The 25876-nt window shown below is 38.9% G+C and overlaps 1 protein-coding gene across 3 annotated transcripts in view; it reads left to right on the plus strand.

Moving 5' to 3' along the window:
- The window catches only part of MKLN1 (muskelin 1), a 199536-nt gene that overhangs the window by 11769 nt on the left and 161891 nt on the right, over nucleotides 1-25876 (plus strand). Inside the window, exons 1-2 of one of the 3 annotated variants that reach the window (XM_077837063.1) lie at nucleotides 932-982; nucleotides 23185-23254. In XM_077837063.1, the coding sequence (XP_077693189.1) occupies nucleotides 963-982; nucleotides 23185-23254 (90 nt within the window). In that variant the 5' untranslated portion in view covers nucleotides 932-962. Of the gene's footprint in view, nucleotides 1-931; nucleotides 983-16719; nucleotides 16755-23184; nucleotides 23255-25876 lie in introns of those variants that run through there. The other 2 variants (XM_077837072.1, XM_077837053.1) reach the window with 2 other exon arrangements.

The following is a 25876-nucleotide window of genomic DNA, read 5'->3' on the forward strand; positions in this document are numbered from 1 at the left end:
AAACCTTAAAACTGATAAAAGTAAATACGATTTTATGCAATGAACAATTAACCTCCAGCAGTCATGGCTGCTGTATATTGAGGCCAAGAGCTTAGCAGGATTTAAAAAAAAAAAGTTCCATTTCTGGATAATAAGGACATACAGTTACATTACTAGAGTCAAAAGCTTAATGCTTCAGTGTAGAATTGGCCACTAAGTGACCAGATCAGAAAGAAACTTTCCAATTGGTAAAGAGATACTTCAGAGGAAAAGCAAGAATCTGGTACAGGCTGCTGTTGGAAACAAGTTACTGATCCAGTTAGTACATTGATTTGATCCAATATGGTGGGCCCAATTATTCTGATGATCAGCCTTTTCTGTGGTTAAATTTTAAATGGAACACTTTTTCTTAAAAAGATGGCTGCGTTTCTTACTGTGTAACAACACCAACTGATTATTTAGGGACCAAATTAGCAATATGGGTTCAAAACCTGCAGAGTTTATGAAGAATTTCCAGCTCCTGGTTACTTATGGTCTCCTCTTTTGCACATGTAATACTTGAAAATATTTTCCTCTTATTACACAGATATTCTTACATTACTTCATCGAACTCTGCAAAGTTTAGAGTTGCTGGATTTCCAGTAGCATCTCTTCATTGGTGATACAAAAGCATCATTAAGATTTAAGAAAAGCCAGTTCTGGATGAGAGTAAATTGGCTTGTGAGAGTAAGGATAACTTACTTGAAGTATTTTCTTTTCATGGCTGAGTTCGATCAATTAATCACCTTAATCTGTACTATTTCTGAAGATGTACCTGCTAAGAAAACGGTCAAGTATAAATTTAAAGGTGGGTTGTGGGGACAGAGGATCTTGCAGCTTCTTCCCGTGAGTTATTATATTTTACCTGAATAATGATTTTCTCTTGACTAGTTGCGGAGGAGAGAGAGAGTTTTCAAGCTATTTATTAAGGCGGATTTCAAAGCATGGGAAAGCTTGCCTCCAGGTAAAAATAACAAGGGTGGAACAAACCTTACTGTGTGGCAGAAATGTCCAAAGCACACTTTACTGAAGACAACCTGGTATGAAATTAACTTCCAGGAATTTTTTGAGTTCAAAATCCAATTGAACAAAGTAAAACACAACCATAATTTCATTGTAATTGAACATAACTGTATCTAACATTTTATTTAAAATAACGTTAAATATGGTAACTCCTAGAGTGAGGTCATGTTTTCACAGATGGAAATGCACTTTATTCAGAATTAGTTTGCACATTTTAGCACATTGGGGACTTAAATTTGACTTCACTGTACTTAGAATTTCACTGTATCAGTTTTCTGTAAATGAGTTTTACTGTACATGTTTGTTTGTAAGTGCTTTATAGGCAAGTCTTGAGCATGCAGCGTATTTGGGGGAGTTAAGAGTGAGCTATAAGGCTGGCACATGTTAACAGGTGTGGTTATGGCAGAGAGATTGTATATAAGTGAACAGCTCTGCAGTGAGATTTATGAAAGCAGGAATTCACACCTTCCTATGTAGTGAAATGTTAATAGTATTGTGATGCTTGTGTAAGAACAATGCTACACTATTGCAGAATCACTGCTGAATGTCTTAAAATTCTTTCTTCGCTTTCATTAAAAGCTTACTTTATGGATATTTTTGTTTGACAGTTGCCCAACTTCTTTGGAGATCTTACAAAATTGTGCAAAGAATAACTGGAGATCCGCACAGGTGTATGTTGCCAGAAAACCATAGTAATGCAACAGACGATACCAAGAGATCATTTCTGTATAGATGAAACGCAAGAACGGAAGTGCATAGCTTAGACAGTCCTGTAGTGTCTTAAACATGTCATGACTCTGTGTTGAGCCTAAACTGTTAGTAGAGGTTTAAGAGAATGCAAACAGATAAAGCTTATGTCAAAAAAAGACTCTAGGGGCCTGATTCTCCTTTCTTGCTGGTGTAAATTAGGAGTAACTTCATTTGGTGTAAGTCAGGAATAACATTAGTTATCCCTTTGTCTAAATTGATACTGTGGTCATCTTTATTCAGAGTGACACAGAACAATGTAAACCTCATTAATCTGATTAATTTTAAAAATAAAACAAGCCTTGTAAATGCTTGTAAATGTGCATCACAGCTTTGAAGCTACATAAATTACAGTAAATTTATTTGGGTCCATGAAAAGAAAGAACTAGTGAGGAGTTAACTCTGAAGGTGCTCTTGGAAACCTCTTAGCTGTAATGCAAAATGTGAGCACAAGCTCTACTATTCTGAGCAGCAAGTTTGTTTATGGAAAAACATTGTAGCTACAAGCCACCTATTTGTTTTGGTTCATATCAATAAGAAGTTAGGAATCGGTCTATAAAATTCCCTGTGAAGCTAAACTTGGTTTGTTCTTTAAGAAGGAACTGCATAATTGGGTCACAACACAAGTTTTATAAGGTACAGAAACTTATGGTACCTCTTTTTTTATAAGAGGCAGTCTGTATGCAATTCTGGATTGAAATCGCTGCAGTAGCAAATACTGTGCTAGCTTTGTTTTGTTAAATGTTGTCACTAGTAATTTATGGTGAGTGCTGCTGTTTCATGGAACACTTCGGAAGTATACTTGAACTGCATTTCTTAGTCTGCAATTATTCTGCTTGTATTTTTCCATTAATTAACTCCAAGGTAAAAAATCCATATTTTAATCTAACCCTTTTTTTACTTTTTACATCAGTTAATTGCTGAGGAAAAGGTAAAAGCTCTCATTGTATTACCAACATTTATGAACAGAATCACAACACTGTTCTCCTATATCCTGGATGATTGAGGGGCAAGGCTGGGAGGGTGGCAGAGTAGATTTGCGCAGTGCTTCCCAACTGGATTTTGGGTTGGTGGAGATGAGAAATGGGAGCTGTGGATTACTGAAGAAATGTATGTGATGGTCACTTTGTGTCAATGTTTTGGGGGCATCATTTAATTCTTTGCTCCTCTAATGGATTTGCTGGTGTAGATTTTTCTCATTTTGGGGACTGTGATAAGATATTTTTCATAGATGAATAGATTTTTAAGGCCAGAAGGGACTATTCATGAAAGTCTAGTTTGACTTCTTGCATAACAGATGCCATAGGATTTCCTTGTGTCAATTCCTGCTTCAAGTCCAATAGCTGTGCCTGAACTAAAGAATATCTTTTAGTAAAAAATCAATCTTGATTTTAAAAATTGCCAGTGATGGAGAATCCACCACAACCCTTGGTAAGTTGTTCCAGTAGTTAATTGCCCTCCGTGATAAATTCAGACTAGAAATATGGCCCAGATTTTTATCTGGCTTCATCTTCCAGTCATATAATAACTTAAGAACGGCCATACTGGGTCAGACCAAAAGTCCATCTAGCTCAGTGTCTTGTCTTCCGACAGTGGCCAATACCAGATGCCCCAGAGGGAATGAACAGAACAGGTGGTAATTCATCCCGTCACCCATTCACAACTTCTGGCAAACAAAGGCTAGGGTCACCAACCCTGCCTGTCCTGACTAATAGCCATTGACGGAATATCCTCCATTAACGTATCTAGTTCTTTTTTTGAACCCTGTTATGTTGCTATACTCTTTGTCTGCTAGGTTGAACAGCTCTTTTATGAAATTTCTGTTCCCCATGTAGATATTTATAGACTGTGATCAAGTCACCCTTTATCTCTTCAATAAGCTATATTGAGCTCTTTGAGTTTCGCTATAAGGCATGTTTTCTAATCCTTTAATCATTTTTGTGGCTCTTCTCTGAACCCTCTCCAATTTTTCTATATCCTTCTTGAAGACCTAATGAGTGATACCTCTGCAAGTCAAATGGAACCTATTTTTGATGGTGAATAGTCTGTGGCTACGTATTCGCTGCAAAAAAAATGTTAGTTATCTTAAGCGGGGGACAACTCCCATTTACTATCCTGCTGTAAAATCCTGGTGGAGACAAGGCACTGTCATTTTTACTCCAAAGTCAACCATGGGTGGAGTTTCTCCTAGCTACCACATGGTAAAAACTAAACAGTGCTTTGTCTCCATTATGATTTTGTAGTGGAATAAGTAACGTGCATCTGCTATCCTGTGGTGAAAATGCTCCCTTTTTCTGTATGACAGTCATATGGTAAAGAATTCCCTTAGTATGTTCATTTTATTCGTCTTCACCTGTAGCAACTGTAAGTACTATGTTGTATTCTTCAGTGTATAGTCTAGCTTCTGCTGCTGTGACAAATCTTTGATCCTGCTTTGCCCATTCCCATTCCTACAGTGTTAAGAAATTTGCAAGTCATATAATGTACTCACAGGAATGCTCAAGAAAATGCAAACTTGTGTAGGTTGCAAAGTTTGACAGAAATTGGTCCTGTTTTCTGAATTTATGGAAGTATGATGGGATAAGCTGTCAGGTTGAACGCTGAATGAAGACTAATTGAGGCATAAGTGGTTACTAAGATGAAGAGTTTGATTTGTGACTTTTTTTGCGTTGGTTTGGTCTACACTAGAAAATTAGGTTGGTTTAACTACGATGGTCAGGAGTGTGAAAAATCCACATCCCTGAGCAGTGTTTTTAAACCAGCCTAACTCCCCATGAAGATAGCGCTAGGGTGACGGAAGAACGCTTCAGTTGATCTAGCTACTGCCTCTTGGGGTGGTGCTTTACCTACCCTAATGGGAGAGACTTTCCCGTCAGCGTAGGTAGTGTCTAAACTGAAGTGCTACAGTGGTGCCATTTTAAGTGGAGGCAAGCCCTTTAACTAACTGCTTTCCCACATAGAGGGTAAATCTCTAATCCCGTATGGCTAACTGAATTAATTTATTGTATTTAAGTATACATGAAACAAAAAAATCTCTTGATCTTTAGTTGCTTTTGCCCCATAAAATACAAGCCAACTGCTAACTACACACACAAATTCAGCAGAGACCTGGAAGCCAAGCAAAGGAAGTGAAAAAGCCACCTCTGCCAGAGATTTCAATCTTTAGTGCACATTCATGTCTCTCCCAAAGCCTCTGAAAATAAATGGGATTTGCAGCATGCCTTGCAGGTGGACAGATGTGGGCTGTTTTGGACAAGTTGAAGGGAGAGGCGTGAACTCAGAGTTCAGGGCCACTTTCAGATAGCATGCTGCTAACAACTTCCTCCCTTTTAAATTGAGGGGGCCTCAGCTTGTGTACATCTGCTGACATAACTTTTGGTAATATGACAGAAGGAGAGATGTGATTTCTGAAATTGGCAGGTCCCATGTTATTAAGGCCATAATTGCACATGCATATTAGCTTGGTTCCTGACTGTCTGAAACAGCTTCTCCCACTGCACTGCTCCCTCTGTCTAGTTGGCAGCCGGTATCAAGCGAAGTGCCCCAAGGGTCGGTCCTGGGCCGGTTTTGTTCAATATCTTCATTTAATGATCTGGAAGATGGTGTGGATTGCACCCTCAGCAAGTTCCCAGATGACACTAAACTGGGAGGAGTGGTAGATATACTGGAGGGTAGGGATAGGATACAGAGGGACCTAGACAAATTAGAGGACCGGCCCAAAAGAAATCTGATGGGGTTCAACAAGGACAAGAGCAGAGTCCTGCACTTAGGACAGAAGAATCCCAGGCACTGCTACAGACTAGGGACTGAGCAGCTAGGCAGCAGTTGTGCAGAAAAGGACCTAGGGGTTACGGTGGACGAGAAACTGGATGAGTCAACAGTGTGCCCTTGCCAAGAAGGCTAATGGCATTTTGGGCTGTATAAGTAGAAGCATTGCCAGCAGATCTAGGGATATGATCATTCCCCTGTATTTGGCATTGGTGAGGCCTCATCTGGAGTACTGTGTCCAGTTTTGGGCCCCACACTACAAGAAGGATGTGGACAAATTGGAAAGAGTCCAGCCGAGGGCAACAAAAATGATTAGGGGACTGGAACACATGACTTAGGAGGAGAGGCTGCGGGAACTGGAATTTCTTAGTCTGCAGAAGAGAAGAATGAGGGGGGATTTGATAGCTGCTTTCAACTACCTGAAAGGGGGTTCCAAAGAGGATGGATCTAGACTGTTCTCAGTGGTGGCAGACGATAGAACAAGGGGTAATGGTCTCAAGTTGCAGTGGGGGAGGTTTAGGTTGGATATTAGGAAAAACTTTTTCACTAGGAGGGTGGTGAAACACTGGAATGAGTTACCTAGGGAGGTGGTGGAATCTCCTTCCTTAGAGATTTTTAAGGTCAGGCTTGACAAAGCCCTGGCTGGGATGATTTAGTTGGGGATTGTTCCTGCTTTGAGCAGGAGGTTGGACTAGATGACCTCCTGGGGTCTCTTCCATGCCTGATAATCTATGATTGTGAAAAACTGGGCATAGATTTGTGCTATTTCAGCATTTTTAAGCCAATTTTCCTTACGTGCCAGGAATTCCTAAACTCTCTGACAAATGTTAGATTAGAAAATGTTGTCCTACATAAGGGCTTTTGAGTAAAGGGGAATACAGTAAAAAAACAAAACCTGGGGTTTTTTTGTTTAAATGATCATGCTGGAATCCTCTGCAACATGACCAATATGGCAGTCGAGCAATCCAATGCTTCACCAGCTCATTCCCTAGATGCTGAGGTGTTTAACTATGTAGAGTCAGACTGTCTGTCTGTGTAATGCTTTGAAATTGGTTTCGGATTTGGCGCTACATTTATAACCATTGTATCACTGTTGGATAGGAATGTGCCAGCAAGAATTTTAAGTAATGCTATCCTCTTCCCAGTTACTTTCCCCATGTATGCGAACCAGACAGTTACCACAACTTCTGCACCTCCTTGAGTTAGTGAGTGGATTATTTGTCCATTGCTACTAAATGTGATTTGACTAACGCCTCTCAACGTGGATATATTCAGATTACACTTGTATGTCATACAGTATGTGTGCACACACGCATTCTCTTACTTCATTTTATTTTTTGGCAGAAACGATTGGATTTTCTTGCAACTTATTGCAAGTTGAGGGAAACAACCCTTAAATCAATGATCAGGAGGTGGAGTGATACTATATAAAAATGGGCAAAAACATTAAATGTGGACATTGAAACTTAAAAATATGGCTTGCTATGCAGAATAATCAGGACTGACAGGATTTATTGATTTTTATCCCATCATATGACAGGCCTTTAGGTAGTTCTAATGAGCCTGGAAGTTTACTAAGTGCTGTTTAAAAATCAAATTGCCTGTTTCATGAGTGAGCAGGCTTTTTGTCCAATGTATAGAGATCGCTGTTTGCCAGTAGTGGTTTACTTACTGCTCTATAGAAAAGGCCTTTGGGTAATAGTTAATCCTAGTTCATTTACTAAATGAAATATACCAAATGTTAAAAGAATGAATTATTGCACCACTAGACTGTTGCAGGAATTAATCATAGTTCAGTTCTCTAATATCCTTCTGTGTCATTTTAGACAGTATATAAAAGTTCCCTTTCTGACAGATGGGGAGATATAAAAACGTTGCTTTTTTTTCTTGTGATTTTACTCCTTTTTGAAACTATTTAGGAAGTTTTAACAGCCTGTCATAAATATAAAGGGAAGGGTAAACCCCTTTGAAATCCCTCCTGGCCAGGGGAAAGCTCCTCTCACCTGTAAAGGGTTAAGAAGCTAAAGGTAACCTCGCTGGCACCTGACCAAAATGACCAATGAGGAGACAAGATACTTTCAAAAGCTGGGAGGAGGGAGAGAAACAAAGGGTCTGTGTCTGTCTGCATGCTGTGCTTGGCCAGGGATAGACCAGGAATGGAGTCTTAGAACTTTTAGTAAGTAATCTAGCTAGGTATGTGTTAGATTATGATTGCTTTAAATGGCTGAGAAAAGAATTGTGCTGAATAGAATAACTATTTCTGTCTGTGTATCTTTTTTGTAACTTAAGGTTTTGCCTAGAGGGGTTCTCTATGTTTTTTTAATCTAATTACCCTGTAAGATATCTACCATCCTGATTTTACAGGGGGGATTTCTTTATTTCTATTTACTTCTATTTTCTATTAAAAGTTTTCTTGTAAAAAACTGAATGCTTTTTCATTGTTCTCAGATCTAAGGGTTTGGGTCTGTGGTCACCTATGCAAATTGGTGAGGCTTTTTATCCAACATTTCCCAGGAAAGGGGGGGTGCAAGTGTTGGGAGGATTGTTCATTGTTCTTAAGATCCAAGGGTCTGGGTCTGTAGTCACCTAGGCAAATTGGTGAGGCTTTTTACCAAACCTTGTCCAGGAAGTGGGGTGCAGGGTTTTGGGAAGTATTTTGGGGGGAAAGACGCGTCCAAACAGCTCTTCCCCGGTAACCAGTATTAGTTTGGTGGTGGTAGCGGCCATTCCCAGGACCACGGGTGGAATACTTCGTACCTTGGGGAAGTTTTGACCTAAGCTGGTAAAGATAAGCTTAGGAGGTTTTTCATGCAGGTCCCCACATCTGTACCCTAGAGTTCAGAGTGGGGGAGGAACCTTGACACAGCCTTACAAATCTTTTTGCTATGTGAATATCAAACAAAATGGTAATCATTATGACCTGAGGGTTGTGTGTGTATGTGGTGGTGTTTTTTTTTTTAAGAGAAACAAATTGTGCAGCAATAGCAAATCTCCCTTTAACAGGATGTTACCACATTACAGAGAGAGCATCTTTACCCCATCCAGGAGATGTTGTTTCTTGTGATTTTATTAAATTGAGTGTAAATACTGACTGTACTCACTGGTGTGCTGTTCTCTTGCAGGAAAATAGACTTTGAGTAGTGAATAAGTGGTAACTAAATACCGAAGTACTTGTTTGTCCTCTGTCTAATTTGCTGGGTCCATAATTGAGAACTTTTCCATAATCTCCCATTTTTTTTTGGAACCATTCTGCTGCTTTTGGACTTTTTTCCCCTTTTCATTGAGATGCTATTAGTAGTCTCATTGCTATTAGCAGATGAGAAATGATTATGCCTTCATTTTTTTAATTTATTTATTTTATTTATTTTGGTATGTGATCATTTCTGCTAGGAACAGGGTGGATTTGATTTAGATCAAATTGATTTAAATCACTAGTCAGGAAGACTCAATTTAATCATGGATTTCTATATAAAAGTGCATTCTTGTTGGTGGTTATAACCTAAATATATATTCTTCACAACTCAGATGTAGGTTTCATTTTTAGAAGTTACACACTATACATTTTTAAAGTGATTTATTTAGAAAAATTTTCAGATTAGTTTTATAGCTATATCAGAAAATGAACGGTTGGTTGTTTCGTTTACCAAAGGTCATTGAAGCAGATATTTATGAAGTCATTGGGAGGTGAACTATCTCCAATTCAGCAGGTTAATCATTGATATATAGAGGATTTTCTTGCCATGCTGTATTAGGAGGAGAACATAGACTCATGGACTTTAAGGTCAGAAGGGACCATGATGGTCGTCTAGTCTGACCACCTGCACAACGCAGGCCACAGGATCTTACCCACCCACTCCTGTAACACCTAACCTATGTCTGAGCTATTGAAGTCCTCAAATCATGGTTTAAAGACTTCAAGGTGCAGAGAATCCTCCAGCAAGTGACCTGTGTCCCACGCTGCAGAGGAAGGCGAAAAACCCCCAGGGCCTCTTCCAGTCTGCCCTGGAGGAAAATTCCTTTCCGACCCCAATATGGTGATCAGCTAAACCCTGAGCATGTGGGCAAGACTCACCAGCCAGACACCCAGGAAAGAATTCTCTGTAGTAACTCAGATCCCACCCCATCTGACATCCCATCACAGGCCACTGGGCATATTTACCACTAATAGTCAAAGATCAGTTAATTGCCAAAATTAGGCTATCCTATCGTACCATTCCCTCCATAAACTTATCAAGCTTAGTCTTGAAGCCAGATATGTCTTTTATCCCCACTGCTCCCCTTGGAAGGCTGTTCCAGAACTTCACTCCTCTGATGGTTAAAAATCTTCGTCTAATTTCAAGTCTAAGCTTCCTGATGGCTAGTTTATATCCATTTGTTTTTGTGTCCACATTGGTACTGAGCTTAAATAATTCCTCTCCCTCTTTGGTATTTATCCCTCTGATATATTTATAAAGAGCACTCATATCTCCCCTCAGCCTTCTTTTGGTTAGGCTAAATAAGCCAAGCTCTTTGGGTCTCCTTTCATAAGACAAGTTCTCCATTCTTCGGATCATCCTAGTAGCCCTTCTCTGTACCTGTTCCAGTTTGAATTCATCCTTCTTAAACATGGGAGACCAGAACTGCACACAGTATTCCAGATGAGGTCTCACCAGTGCCTTGTATAATGATACTAACACCTCCTTACCTCTACTGGAAATACCTTGCCTGATGCATCTCAAGACCTCATTACCTTTTTTCATGGCCTTATCACATTGGAGACTCATAGTCATCCTGTGATCAACCAATACTCCAAGGTCCTTCTCCTCTGTTACTTCCAACTGATGAGTCCCTAGCTTATAACAAAAATTCTTGTTGTTAATCCCTAAATGAATGACCTTTCACTTTTCACGATTACATTTCATGCTATTACTATTACTCCAGTTTACAAGGTCATCCAGACCTTCCTGTGTGATATCCCGGTCCTTCTCTGTTTTGGCAATACCTCCCAGCTTTGTGTCATCCGTAAACTTCATTAGCACAGTCCCACTTTTTGTGCCAAGGTCAGTAATAAAAAGATTAAATAGAATTGGTCCCAAAACCGATCCCTGAGGAACTCCACTAGTAACTTCCCTCCAGCCTGACCGTTCACCTTTCAGTATGACCTGTTAGTCTCCCCTTTAACTAGTTGCATTTCCACCTTTCAGTTTTCATATTGATCCCCATCTTTTCCAATTTAACTAATTCCCCATGTGGAACAGTATCAAATGCCTTACTGAAATAGAGATAAATTAGATCCACTGTGTTTCCTTTGTCTAAAAAAATTTGTTACCTTCTTAAAGAAGATGATCAGATTGGTTTGACATGATCTACCTTTTGTAAAACCATGTTGTATTTTGTCCCAATTACCGTTGACCTCAATGTCCTTAACTACTTTCTCCTTCAAAATTTTTTCCAAGACCTTGCATACTACAGATGTCATACAAACAGGCCTGTAGTTACCTGGATCACTTCCCTCCCCCCCCCTTCTTAAAAACAGGAACTGTGTTAGCAATTCTCCAACCATACGGTACAACCCCTGAGTTTACAGATTCATTAAACGTTCTTGCTAATGGGTTTGCAATTTCATATGGCGGTTCCTTTAATATTCTTGTATGAAGATTATCTGGGCCCCCCGATTTAGTCCTATTAAACTGTTAGAGTTTGGCTTTTATCTCGGATGTGGTAATATCTACCTCCATATCCTCATTCCCATCTGCCATTATCCCTAAGCTCCTCATTAAAGACTGAGGCAAAGTATTTGTTTAGGTACTGGGCCATGCCTAGATTATCCTTAACCTCCACTCCATCCTCAGTGTTTAGCTGTCCCACTTCTTTCTTTGTTTTCTTCTTATTTATATGGCTATAGAATCTTTTACTGTTGGTTTTAATTCCCTTCGCAAGGTCCAACTCTACATGGCTTTTGGCCTTCCTCACTTATCCCTACATGTTCTGATCTCAATAAGGGAGCTTTCCTTGCTAATCCCTCCCATCTTCCACTCCTTGTAGACTTTCTGCTTTTTCTTAATCACCTTTCTGAGATGCTTGCTCATCCAGCTTGGTCTACAATTCCTGCCTATGAATTTTTTCCCCTTTCTTGGGATGCAGTGCTTCTGATAGTTTCTGCAACTTTGACTTGAAGCAATTCCAGGCCTCCTCCACCTTTAGATCCACAAGTTCTTCAGTCCAATCCACTTCCCTAACTAATTTCCTTAATTTTTTAAAGTTAGCCCTTTTGAAATAAAAAATCCTAGTCACAGATCTTTTTTTTTTTTAATCTTTTAATTTAGTTTGAACTGAATTAGCTCACGATCACTCGAACCAAGGTTGTCCCCTACAAGCATTTCTTCTAGGAGGTCTTCACTACTCACCAAAACCAAATCTAAAATGGTATCTCCTCTTGTTGGTTCAGCAACTACTTGGTGAAGGAAGCTATTGTATCCAGGAAAATCTGAGCTCTATTATTATTGCTAGCACTCGTCCTTCAGTCTATATCTGGGAAGTTAGTCTCCCATGATCATACAATTTCCATTAGTATTTACTTCATTAAAAACATTAAAGAGGTCTCTATCCATATCCAAATCGGGTCCCGGCAGTGTATAGCACACCCCAAGCACGGTCCCAGGGGAGCTTTCTTCCCCAATGTGATTTTTGCCCAGACTCTGTCTTATCCATTCCATCACTTCTTATTTCTTTACAGTCTACCTCATCATTGATATACAATGCTACTCCACCACCTTTACCTTTATTTCTATCTTTCCTAAACAGCACATACCCTTCAATACCTGTACTGCAGTCATGACTACTATTCCACAATGTTTGTTATCCCTATAATATCTGATTTCACTTACTGCACCAGTAACTCTGGTTCCTCCATTTTGTTACCTAGGCTCCTCGCACTGGTGTGCAAACATCTTAATTTTTGCTGTTTGGCTTTGCTCACATTCTTTACCTGATTAGGCCCAGACATTCTACTGCCAGTATCACCTATTAGACTGGTATTTATGCTACCCTTCCTCCTTATGTCCATTCTCCTACCCGTGGCTGTATCCTTTCTTATTTCATTTTCTTACCGCTCAGTGTTAAAATCCAGCATGGAGATTACCTGGACATCTCCCAACCGCCTCCCCCAAATTCCTAGTTTAAAGCTCTCTTAATCAGTTGTGCCAGCCTCCGTCCTAGACGTCTATTTCCCTCAGGTGAAGTCCATCCTGAGAGAATAGTCCTCTGTCCATGAATGCCTCCCAGTGGCCATACATCCCAAAGCCCTCCTTATAGCACCTCTGCCTGAGCCATCTGTTGATCATCATAATCTTGTCACATCTTTGTTGCCCTTCTCTAGGAACAGGCAGAGTCCCACTGAAGGTCACCTGAGCCTCGATTTCCTTAAGTGCCTTCCCCAGCCTGGCATAATCTCCCCTGATACAGTCCAGTGAGAATCTTGTCCTTCATGTGGAAACAAATGATATGACCATCAGTGGATTCTTTCCCGGTCCTGTTAGGATCCTCTTCAGCCTCAGTTCCACATCCCGCATCTTAACACCCGACAGACAGCACACCCTTCTGTTCTCTGGATCAGCTCTGGACAGACATTTAAATTTTTAATTAACTAAAACAAAGCTGTGTATTCTGGATTTTTTTTTCTTCAGCAGCAAACATATAATAATTAAATTCAAGAATTCATATGCTTATTTTGTTAAAACATTCTAGTTTTTTGAAATCAGGTTTGTTAAATTGTTAACTAAAATAGTTAAATGAATTTAAAAAAACAAACAAACAAATTAAATTTACTATGTCAGCCAGGTCAACATGAGAAACTTAAAATTTTGGCTTCTGTAGCTAACTCCGTCTTCACCTTCAGTTTCCTGTTTGTTCCTAATCTGGAAAAGAAAAAACAAGCTTTCCTGCTTTTCAGGTCGCAAACGATTTCTCAATTTGGAATCAATTAATCCAAAGGAAGAAAATATTCTTTCTACACCGGCAGAAGAAGCTACTGCTGTTAAAATTGAGATTATGACTTCAACAGTCTCGGAATCCAAATGCTTAAGTGACTTCCACCAGTTCACTGGTGTGACTTCCTTTAAAACATCATCAGCAAACATATGTTTCTTGAATGGTTCACCCTTAGCTCTGAAGTTTATAATAGTTGGCATTCTGAAGGGATGATTGCTGGATTTCCATGTCATAGCCAACTCCTCCTCTTCAGCAGTTAAGGTTTGACCCCAGTACTGAGTATTGAGAATATTTGCAAGAAAATGAGCTGGAGATAGTGCTTGTCCCATTTGTTTTTTACATGCTTGTAATTTAACTCAGTCATTGCATATTTCTCTTTTTAAGCTCTCACTCAGTTCCTTCTAAATTTCTACAGCGTCAGCAATAAAACAGAAAAGGAGTCCTTGTGGCACCTTAGAGACTAACCAATTTATTTGAGCATGAGCTTTCGTCATGCTCAAATAAATTGGTTAGTTTCTAAGGTGCCACAAGTACTCCTTTTCTTTTTGCAAATACAGACTAACACGGCTGTTACTCTGAAACCAGCAATAAAACAGCTATTTCCCTGCATTTTGTTCAAGGCTACGGAAATAGACTTCCGGGTACTCAGCATGTGTTCAACATTTCTCTTAAGCCCAATGTTGAGAACTTTGGCTGTGATAGTGCCATCTATTTTTTCACGATTTTGTTCACAAACTCATCAGATTAGGCCAGTTCTTGATCTAGTGCTCAAAACAGTCCACCACTGAGTTCCATTGCACGTCTTATGGGAGAGTTAACTTGGTTCCTCCCATTTTTTTCAGAGCAGCTGCTGCAAAGTGGTTGTTTCAGAAGTATTTTGCAATTTCAACATCATTAGCCTTTATTTCTGGAACACTGAAATCTTTGACTAGAAGGTGCATCAAATGAGCACTTCAACTGTATGTTTTTAGCTTGGGACTCTATTCTCTGTTTCTTCTCATCTTGGATACATTTGCAGCATTGTCTGTGACCAAACGGCATACTAGACATTTGAATTTTTTTCCGCAGTTTAATGTTAAAGCTTTTACTGCTACTTCTTGTAAGTATTCTGCTGTGTGTGCATTTCTTGATGTATCAATTGTTTCTGTAAGGAAGACATTCCCTTCTTCTGTTGCCACACAAGCACATACTACAGGATCATTGTGGACATTGCTCCACCCATCAAGACTCAGATTAACAATTTTACCCTTTTGCACACTGCTCAACTTCTTTCATACACTTTATCCAGCAATTTGCCTGCGACATCTGCTCTATTGGGTGGACTGTATCCTGGTCTTAATGACTGAACCATGTTAATGAAGTGTGGGTTCTCAATCATACGCAAAGGAGAGTTTGTTGCATAAACAAACTGGGTGATTTTTTTTATCAGTTACTACTTTTTGTAATCTGATGGTTCTTATCACACTTATCTATGATTGTTTCTGGATAATGGAGATTTTTTTTTTTGGCTACGGGTGATATACTGTGGCTACGTGACATACATGATGTGACTGAAACACTATGATTGGCAGATAATGCTGAAACTATAGAAAATGATGGTGATCGCAAAGGTGGATAGTCTTCAAAATCCTGTATGTTGAGGATGGCTTCTCCTAAATAAAATAAGTCAATGCAGTTGTTACTACCATACCGCTCATTTAGTATTACTCATTGCATTCACGGACACTCAGTACTACTTTAAAAGTGAAATTGTAAAAGGAAGATCTGCCTGTTTCAGCTATTTTTTATCACAGCTGCATCTAAATTGATAGTATCATAGAGTAACAAGTATATTTTTTGCTCAAAAGTGAGAATTCAAGAATAGTCCAGAAGGAAGACAGGCAGTCCTTAGGAAAAGTAATGAAATAAAGTTTACTAACCTGAAGATCTTGAATGTTCAGACATGTTCCTTTCATCATCTTCAGCGCATGTTCCTCCTGAGAAGGAACACTTATGATATTTTTTCATTCTGGCAACCAGGCCTTGCATTTCTTTGTTGCACTGTTTGCATTTTGCACGCATGCCTGTCTTACCCAGAGATAGAGGAACTTCATAAAATATTCCCAAACTGGTTCTCTTTTACGGCCTGCTGCCATTATAGGTTTTCCCTTCTAGTGAGAGAATGGTATGGAAGATTTCAAATCAATGGAGGCTATACTCAGAAAGACCTCGAGAATTCTGGAATATGCTGCTTGAACAGTTCCACTTTTGTTTCTACTGCCTTTCCCTCCCTTCTCACCTTTATCTGGAGACTTCTTCTCCTTGTCTAAATCTATTCCGTCCTCAACAATCTTCTATTCATTGAGCTTTTTGAAACTTTGCACTTTTAGAGAGAAGTAAGGGATTGACTCTGTGTACATAAATTTGCAGAGGACAATAAGGTTGAGGTCTGTTATTTCTCACTTCTATTTATTTATTTTAAAAACATTTTTGCTGTTAACAAGCATGTTTTCTCTGGAGACACAAATCCACAGTTTGAGAACTGCCAACTAAGCATCCCTGATGGTATCTTCTAGACTGAGCACTGAGTCCCATTGGGTAGATAGAAAGATTAGCCTAAATCTATATAGAAGCCCCTGGAACCCCATAAGATTAGGTCCCTAATCCATGAACTATTGGAACTCATTTACAAAATATTTTCTTAAACATTACATGAATATATTGTCTCATACTATAGAATTAGAATTTATAATCCCTATTCCATGGTGAGATATATCTTTGACCTATAATGTATCTTAATTAAAACTATCTTTAGATCGGATTTTTTTGAAGATGCTTTTTGAGGAAAAAACCTATTTAAATAAATATTTAAACTTTTTTTTAATCATTGATTTTTATCCACCCTGGCTAGGAAGCCCCAGGAAGATTATCACAAGATCATTTGATAACCAAACATTACAAATTGCTGGATTTTATTATGAATTGCATTCCAATACATTCTGACTGGAGATGTCTGCCATATATGCATAAAATCTTTTTACCACAATTTCTCCAACGTTTTATCCTCTTTCAGTCTTTATATATTTTACTTGACGCTGTAAGGTACCATTCAAATAGTATCTTAAAGAAATTTTATCATGCTGCAGACTCAGGTTGGTCTCCTCTTTTCCAGACAGAATCCCATACCTGTGAGGTAATGTCTGTCCAGATTCTTTTCCCACAGTGCCCTATATGGACATTTCTTCTTTTGGGTAGGTGTCTGCAGTGATTGATATACATTATAACTCTGTTTCCTAATGGATCAGAAGCCATTGCTTGTACTAAAGTTAGTTTTCTGTATGAAACAATTTATCTAGACAAGTTTTTGATTTCTAAATAAGATAAAATTCTTAGACACCCTGCCATGCATATGTATTTCCTGGCTCTTCCAATCTTTAAAACGCAATGGTTTGTGGTTTAAGTTCAAATCTGGATAATTTGCAAATGTTAAACATTGGCAAAGGGAAATTTTTTCTCTAGTTCTAGCCCAAATCGTAGTGTAGCCTTTGCAGAGGGGTAATTATACCTTTCTGGAGGTGTGGGGGTGGTTGGTTGGTGTGTGTGTGTGTGTGGTTTTTTTTTTTTTAAATTAAACCCAGGTAACCTAGCAGTATATACTCTACCACAATTTTCTTGCCGAATAAAGTTCAAGTGTTTGGGTGGATTAGAGCAGGGGTTCTCAAACTTAATTGCACCACGACTCCCTTCTGATGATAAAAATTACTACACGACCCCAGGAGGGGGGAGCCCGAAGCCTGAGCCCTGCCACTCTGGGCTGAAGCCTTTGGTCTTTGGCCCCGGGCAGTGGAGCTTGGGCTTGAGCTTCAGCCCCAGGCCCCAGCAAGTCTAATGCCAACACTGGCTACCGCATTAAAATGGGGTTGCAACCCACTTTGGGATCGCAACCCACAGTTTGAGAACCGCTGGATTCGAGCACCCCTAAACTGTTTGTTGCTTTGAGTTGTCTGGTTTGATATTACTATATAATTGGAACACCTGTTGTTGGGTGCTTACAGAGTATCTCCACTCACTCTTGGTCTGTTTATTTCATATAAGTTCTTTTATTCTTTGCATTCCTGCTAGTTGTATCTGAGATGATTATAGGAAGACTTTGAAACAAGAAAGATATCTCTGGCAAAATAGTCATTTTGACTGTGACTTTTCTACCTAACCGTGAAACTGTATAATTTTCCCAGCACTCTCTATTTTTTTCTTTTTTCATTTGCTGAAGTCGTGATTTTGACATTGAAATTATACAGCTCTTCTGGTTTTGTTTTATATTTGAATCCCCAGGTATTTTATAGAACTTGTCCATTTGTACTAAATGTTTTCTGGAGGGATGACTTTTTAGAGCCTAGCAAAGATAGAGCTAATGTTTCAGATTTGGCATAATTTACTTTAAAGCCAGGAAATTTTCATTTAGTTAAAAATACTGTGTCATCAGAGTATAAAGCTAATTTCTGATGTGTCCCTGTAAGTTTTATCCCTATGATGAATTCATTATTGCTTTTCCTGTATGTAAAAGGTTCCATGGCCAGTGCGGAAAATAAAGGAAACAATGGACATCCCTACCTAGTTTCCATGTGTAATTCAAACAGAAAATTTAACCCCATTGATTCACTCAACAGTTTTACAGCTGGTATAAAGAGAAGTTATCCATTTTATGGGACAGGACTTCAAACAGAAAGTTCCACTTTATTCTATCAAAAGCTTTCTGTGCATCAGGTGATAGAAGAAAAATATCTCTTTTGGTGTGGCACCATGGAAGAGTCCAAATACTCTGAGAATATAGTATTATCTGACACTTGTCTATCAGTTAATCCGGTTTGATCTGAGTTTATGTAAACCAAGAACGTGGAGTACATTCGGTTAGGTAATATTTTTCTAAATTTTTACCATATGCACCTCTTTATAGGCCCTTGTTACTGCTAATCATGATAAAGTCTTTTCCAACTTTAGTAGCTTCTTTCATGGAGTAAGTTCCTCCCTTAACAGAATGCCATTAAAGGTACCCCTCCACAGACTTGTTAATACCTCTTTAAATATCTTGTAAAAATTCTGCTGGGAAGCCATCAAGTTCTGGAGTTTTACCCCTCTTCATACTTATGATTTGTTTATAAGAAGTCTTCTGTTATTTCTTTATCTGAAGCTTCTTTATCTATTTTGTTTATCTTTGGCAAGCCAGCTGCTTACAGATGTTTTTGAATAACTTCATAGCTTGGAGTATGTGAAGTACATGTGTCAAGGCTGATTCCCCAATCGGGCACTTTGAGTGCAGGTGTGGACCTGCAAGGATTCTAAAAATTAATACTGGCCACTCCAGGCTGGTATGAAACTCCCAAGGTTACAGCTTTTCTCTGGCCCTGGATGGGTAGATGCTGCCACCACCCAAGTGCAAAAAAACCCCCTTTGGACCCAGGAAGGTACACTTGAGAATTCCTCCCTGTGGGGTACTCTCAAGCCCTTTCACACCCACTCTGGAGAAGAGCTGAGATAAGAAAACAAAGGAAATCAGCTGTTGCCATCAGCTAATTAAACAACCTATCCACAAACCTCTTAGGACACAAAACCCAATCCTGTTCTTAAAAAGGGTAAATTTCATTAAACAAAAAGAAAGAAAATACATCTGGAATGTAGGCTATTGCTAGATTTAAAAAAGAGCAAATATAATAATAAAGCATCAAGAATGGTTTTCTTGAGGTCCAGCTTAAAGGTTACAATCAAAACAAAAGCACCTGGGGTTAGCACAGAGGAATCCACAAGCCATAAAGAAATAAGAGAGAAACCTAATCACCTCTTCGTAGACATTCCCTGATCTATTTACATATCTGGGGTTTCGATAAGTAGTTTTGAGGTATGATTTGGTGATTTTTTTTTTTTTTCATACCTGGTTTAAAGCTTCTTACAGCATTGCTGTTCTCTCCTCTCTCTCCGGAGAACAATAGACAGACACAGAGGAAAGTTTTTTCCCAATTTAAAAAAGTTCTAGCCTTCCCATTGGCTCTTTTGGTCAGGTGCCCACTCCCTTCCTTTTACCTATGGGCTTTTTTAACCCTGTCCAGGTAAAGCAAGTAGAGAACAGCTACTAACAGGGGTTTTGTAGCTAACTGGCTGTGTGTCCATAAAAGGGAGCTATCCCCGCTTCATTTATCACAACATAGGTTTTTATAAGAAGCAGGGAAAATCTGCACATATTTCAATAGGGTTTCAATACCTTTGCTGATTGTTCTTAGTTGGTGAAATAATGTATTGCTCTCATCTCTTTAAGCATTTGGGCCAATAACTTGTCACTTTATTTCCTTTTTCATAAAACGTATGCTTTGAGTCAGGTCTTCAAACAGAAATTTCCACTGTCGTCTAGCAAAATCTTTCTCAGTGGTGTCTAAACACTGGTTACTCCCTATTGATATACTTTTTTGAACCTGTTTGTACGAATCCCTTGCAACCTTTTTATCTCCTGTTAGTTTTAATTTTTCTTGAGCTCTTTCAATCAACTGACTCTTAAATACAACTTCCTGCCTTTCATAGAAGATCTCACTTTATATTTGTCTTTATCATTTATTTGGAAGTATTCAACAATATCCTTTTTAATTGCTGCAACCGGATCTTTGACCTGGAGCAGCAAACAGTTAATTTCCTATAAAAATGATCTTTGGGATCCGTCCATCCCTTTTATCAAATATTACTTTGAATGGGCATGAGCTGACCATGTAATAGCACCAATTTCTGCAGACCAGATCTCCTTCAATAAGGATTTAGAGATTAACATTAAATCTATTCTAGTGTATAAACGCGGGTGTGAATAAAACTTATCTCCTTCCCATGGGTGCAGTTCTCTCCAGAAATCTGAGCAACTGAGTTGTCATAGAAAAGTTAATGCTGCGCCTGTTTTCTTCTCTCCTATGTTGTCTTCAGATCTGGGACAGTAAGGAATTTGGTGTATAATAGAAGTCTCCTCCAAGTATAATTTCCCTTCCCCAAAATGTTGTAATATTTTCAAGAAATTCTTAAAGAGGCTTAAAGCTTTTTGCTTTTGATTGGGGGCATACACTGAGCCCCCTGTTAATATCCCAGTAGTTGTGTCCTTTAATGAGAAACTGTCCTTCCTTATCCTGAAATTGATCTTTAATCTGAAAAGGTACATGTTTAAAATATTCTGCCCATATTGGGTTTCCTCCCTCTGCATTTTCAGGCAATCTCTTAATTCTAATGTTTCCCCTCTATTTTCTTTATCAGATTTAGTCTCTCTCGCTCTCCTAAACCCTCCCCCCCCACCCCTTTAGTGCCAAGCAGTTCTGCAGCTCTGTGTCTTCATTATTTCTCCTTGGCCAGTTTCTAACACTGATTTGAGAGTGAATCACTGTAACCCCCCCCCCCCTTTTTTTTTTCCTGCTATAATCGTAGATATCCGATCATTTGTCTTGGCCTTAAATTCAGATCAACTCCCTCCTGTCCACCTTGATGCTCAGTTGATTTTCTTTGGCTTTGGTTCTTCCCTACTATCTGCCGTGTCTTCACTTGTTCTCCCTAATCTGTGAGTCACTCTTTATTGAGGTACCTTTTTTAAAAAAAAATTTTCAGATGTTTTTTGGAGGGTCCATCGAGTGCAATCCTGTACTCTTCCTTCTTGGGACTTCAGTGGGTTTAGGGTAGTGATGCCCAACCTTATGACAGGAGGGCCACATAAACCTCAGCACAACCTTGAACAGCCATACTGGGTCAAACTAGAGGTCCATCTAGCCCAGTATCCTGTCTTTCAACAGTGGCCAATGCCAGGTGCTTCAGAGGGAATGAACAGAACAGGTAATCATCAAGTGATCCATCCCCTGTCGCCCATTCCCAGCTTCTGGCAAACAGAGTCTAGGGACACCATCCTTGCCCATCCTGGCTAATAGCCATTGATGGACCTAACCTCCATGAACTTATCTAGTTCTTTTTTTAACTCTGTAGTCTTAGCCTTCCACAACATCTTCTGGCAAAGAGTTCCACAGGTTGCCACTACGTTGTGTGAAGAAATACTTCCTTTTGTTTGTTTTAAATTTGCTGCCTGTTAATTTCATTTGGTGACCCCTAGTTCTTGTGTTATGAGAGAGTAAATAACACTTTATTTACTTTCTCCACACCAGTCGTGATTTTATAGACTTCTGTCATACTCTCCCCCTTAGTCTACAGATTCTGCATATTTCATAATATTTAAAGTCAGCTGTATTAATACTTTAAATTCAGCTTGTTCCACATGTATTTAGATAGGTTGTTTCTACGTACAGTATTGTCTTCTATGTACAGTATTGTCTGTTTACACACTTGTGTATACTAAAATGCTGTAAATATGAGAACAAACACTAATGAAACGGTCTTTAGTATATTGTATTGAAGCAAGCTGCAGGCCTTATGAAATATTCTGGTGAGCCATGTACGGGCCGTAGGTTGAACACCCCTGGTTTAGGGAATTGATGTACCCAGATTACTTTGCTATGTCCTCAAACTCAGGCATCTATCTTAGACCATCTGTTGCGTATTTCCTAAACATTACTCCTGTACTGGACTGCCTGGTGGCTCCTTACATGTTGGTGTTTCTTCCTGTTTCTAGTATGTGGAGAGAGCTACTCTTTTTGAATGACCCTGTTAAACTTCTCATTTAACCTTTTCCCTTTAAGCTTTTACATAAACTTTCCCTTCTCCAATCTTTTATACTAGTCAATATATATACGGTTCCTTCTACATGGCAGATGGAGAAAAAATAAATATTTTTACATCCTCCTCCTTTGCCTACTAGGGGCTTCCCAGATCAGGATTCAGCTGGTCTCCGCCTGAGTAAAGGAAAAAATCGAATAGGATGAATTCTGTCCACTGTGAGGTTCAGGCACCTAACTTGGTCTTTGTGCCTCTTACCATCACACATTCATATAGCTTTTTTTTCAAGCCAAAGTAGTTCAGTATGCTAAATTACAAAGGAGGACACAGTGGTCACAGGTGTCTCTTAATGCATGGGAAGGCAATGCAGGTTAAGCATTTTATGAGTCCTCATATCCTGTGCATCAGTCTAGACTTATTGACAGGGGTGAAGGTGACTTCAAATTTGAGGGTGAGATGAATTTCTAATTTCCCCACTGTGGCAAAACTTGAAAGCAAGGTAGCAGCTCCATTGCTCTCCATTCCTCTCCATTCCAGTATTTAGTGTCTAACAAATAGAAGTATACTTTCACTGACTATCATTTTAGCATAATCTAGCTAAATGGTTAATGTTATCATATAACACCTCATTGGGCTTTAAAATTCATGCCCTGTTGAAGTGAATGAGACAGCCCATGCCTCTCTGAGTTAAGGTTTCAAGTTGTCAGCAGACTTGAGTAAACATAAATGCGTTGGCTTTCATGTGAATTATCTTCACAACCACAAGCACTAGAGGCTTGACTTATCTTTAAAAAAAAATTAGATTCTGCAACACTATTATGCAGCAAATTCAAAAAACAACTATATAGCAACATAGGTAGCTTCATAAATGCATTGTTGACTGAGCCATATGTGTTTGTGTTCAAACTACAGGAGCTATTGGCTAAAGTGTAGTAGTTTCTCTGCATGTTAACCGTTTGGGGTTTAAAAATTAGTATCGTAAACTTACATTTGTTTTTCATTTTTTAGGAATATTTTAGTGGACAAGCCTAATGATCAGTCTTCAAGGTGGTCTTCAGAAAGCAACTACCCTCCCCAGGTAAGCATTTTAATTCTACATTAGTACTTAGACCTGTTGTGGCTTCCAAAGGCCCAAATTTTAAATTGCAACTTATATTACATCTTGACTGTTATTAATCTAAACAACTGGGTTATTTATGTTGGTATGGACTGAGTGATTTGATACCTAAAACTTTACTCGCTTTTCTGTCTCTGTTCTTCTTGGCAGGAATATTTACATTTCCACCAAGGGCATGTTTGCCTCCTTGTTTTTTTAAAACAGTTTCCTTTTTGGGGCAGAATGTCATGTTACCACAAGTGAATTTGGCAGGTATCTTTTTAATTCTTCATTTCAAACTTCAAGAATCCAACTAAAAGTGATTCAAGTTATGCTGTCATTGAGCATTGGTGGGAATATGCCATGCAGGCCCCATCTCCTCAGCACTATGAGAAGCTGTGATAGATTTCCTGTGCTCACCAGTCTTGTTTCAGTGAGGGTATTCTGTCTTCTAGAATAGACCACATACTCTTCATATTCATCACTTAAACACTGCCAGACTTCTAAACATGGAAGCTGTTAGAAACAGTAAATTGTATTTCCCTTTCTTTTGCCTGATTACTTTGTTAGAACATGGTTCTGTTTGTTCACTTGTCTTAATGTCACAACTTTAGTGTCGAACTCCTCCCTCTACTATGGTATTTTGGTTTCTGGAACTTCTGAGAGATGTAAAATCTGTTCATCCTACCACTTTTCTTTCAAAATATTTGTTCGGCTTTTTCTCCAATAAATGTAAGCTCTCCTGTTAAGCAAATAGATTTGCATGTTTGCAAATTCTGCTATCCCGCTTACTTCTTAAACAGTCTAGTAATATTGGTAGAAAGTGCTCCTTTTTATCAGTCTTCTGGGACCACTTTAAGATCACAGATTTTGTCCTACTTTATATATAAGGCTAAGATTATGTCACAGAAGTATCGAAATTACAGATTTTGTGACCTCCGTGACATTTTCTGCTTCAGGCGGTGGGGCTGGAGCTGTTGGGTGGCAGACACATCCACCCAGAGTTTCCAGCCACCCTGGGAACAGCAGTGGTGGGGGCTGGACCCCTCCCTCTACATTTTGTCACTGTTATTTTTAATAAACAGTTACGTGTCTGACGTTTACTAAAAATAACCATGACACAGTCTTAACCTTACTTATGACCTCACAGTGCTTTTGACTGCATTTGTTTTCTAGCCTGGTTGTTTTACTCTGAGTTTACATTTTTCCTGATCCAGGCAACAAGAGATTTTCTTTTCTCCCCCAGGACCAGTATTATTCACAAACTTCCTTGTCACTTTTACCTCACTGGATCACAACTTCTCTCTTTTTTTTCTGTTTATGATTTGCTTTTAAATTCATATAATTAGCGTATAAGGTACCCTGCTGCCACACAAGAGATTTATGAATGTTTATAATGTGCAGCAATAGTAACCCTCCATTTACCCACCCAAGGAACATCAGAAAATTAATCAAAAGAGAAAACACTGCAAGATTTAGTCTGTTTGGGGCAAATGCTTGGCTGGAAAGATGAATGTTCTGTTTCAGTCTGAAGGCTAACGAACATGCACAGGACTGACAGTGTTCTACAGCAGTGAGATCAGCCAATGTGAATACCTTGTCTCCAGTCCTCAAGTTTACAAGTCTAGGGCCTTTCAGCAAAAAGTATTTTCAATGACCTCCGTTGGCACAAAATTAATCTACAAGAAGTCTTATACACCATAAGGTTTTGGAGTTCAGAAACATTTCACAGTTGTCAAAAGCTGCTCTTTCCAGTGCCATCCAGCTGTGATGAAGAATGACTGACTCCTTTTGGATCCTGTTGGCCAAGGTTTCTGTTCTGGGATTGCTATTTAGTTACATACATGGCCACATCACTGAACTATGAGCACCTGTTCTGGTTTTGGGAACATTAATTTTTACCTATTTGGTTGTTATCTCTGTGTTGTCTTCTGACTTTACAAGGCCAGAGATTTAAGGAAAACCAAATCATGCATATTTCACATACCAACTTCCTCTGATCCCCAGTACATCTGCTCAGTTTAAAATTACTTGTTTTTTATCTTGTATAGCACAAATGTATTTTGTAAATGTAGAAAAAAATTATTTTGTTCCCCACTTCCAAGCAATCTTAATCCATCCTAGAATGTTTCCAGGGTAATGAGAATTGAGAGAGCAAATAATCTTCTGCTTTTTTCCTCCTTACAACCACTGTGGCAGGCAGCATGTTCTTACTTCGTAGTATCAATTAGTAAGGAAATGTCATGTGGTATATTCAGAGCATTCAGCTTCACTTTCTTTCCTAGAGTGTTTGGCAAGAATCTAGTTCTCTGCAACTGGAGACTCGTATTTCTGTTGTGGCTTGGGGTCAAAAACTTTTGTTTGAAATTAAGCTCCTATCCCATAGGTGTTTTTCACTTTGATTCTATAGCTCAGACCCTTCAGACTTAGGCACCTCTATTCTCATTGTGAAGGGTAATTAGAAGTTTACTCACTCCTATTTTCAGAACTGACATCAGTAGATGGAACACTCAGCCTCCTAATGTTTTTGAGAGACTTCATAACTGTTACTAAAAAAAAAAGCAAACACTGAGAAATAATATTCTGACCACAGGGTCAAATTGG

Source organism: Eretmochelys imbricata, chromosome 1, assembly GCF_965152235.1.
Source record: "Eretmochelys imbricata isolate rEreImb1 chromosome 1, rEreImb1.hap1, whole genome shotgun sequence".
NCBI classification, from domain to species: Eukaryota; Metazoa; Chordata; order Testudines; family Cheloniidae; genus Eretmochelys; species Eretmochelys imbricata.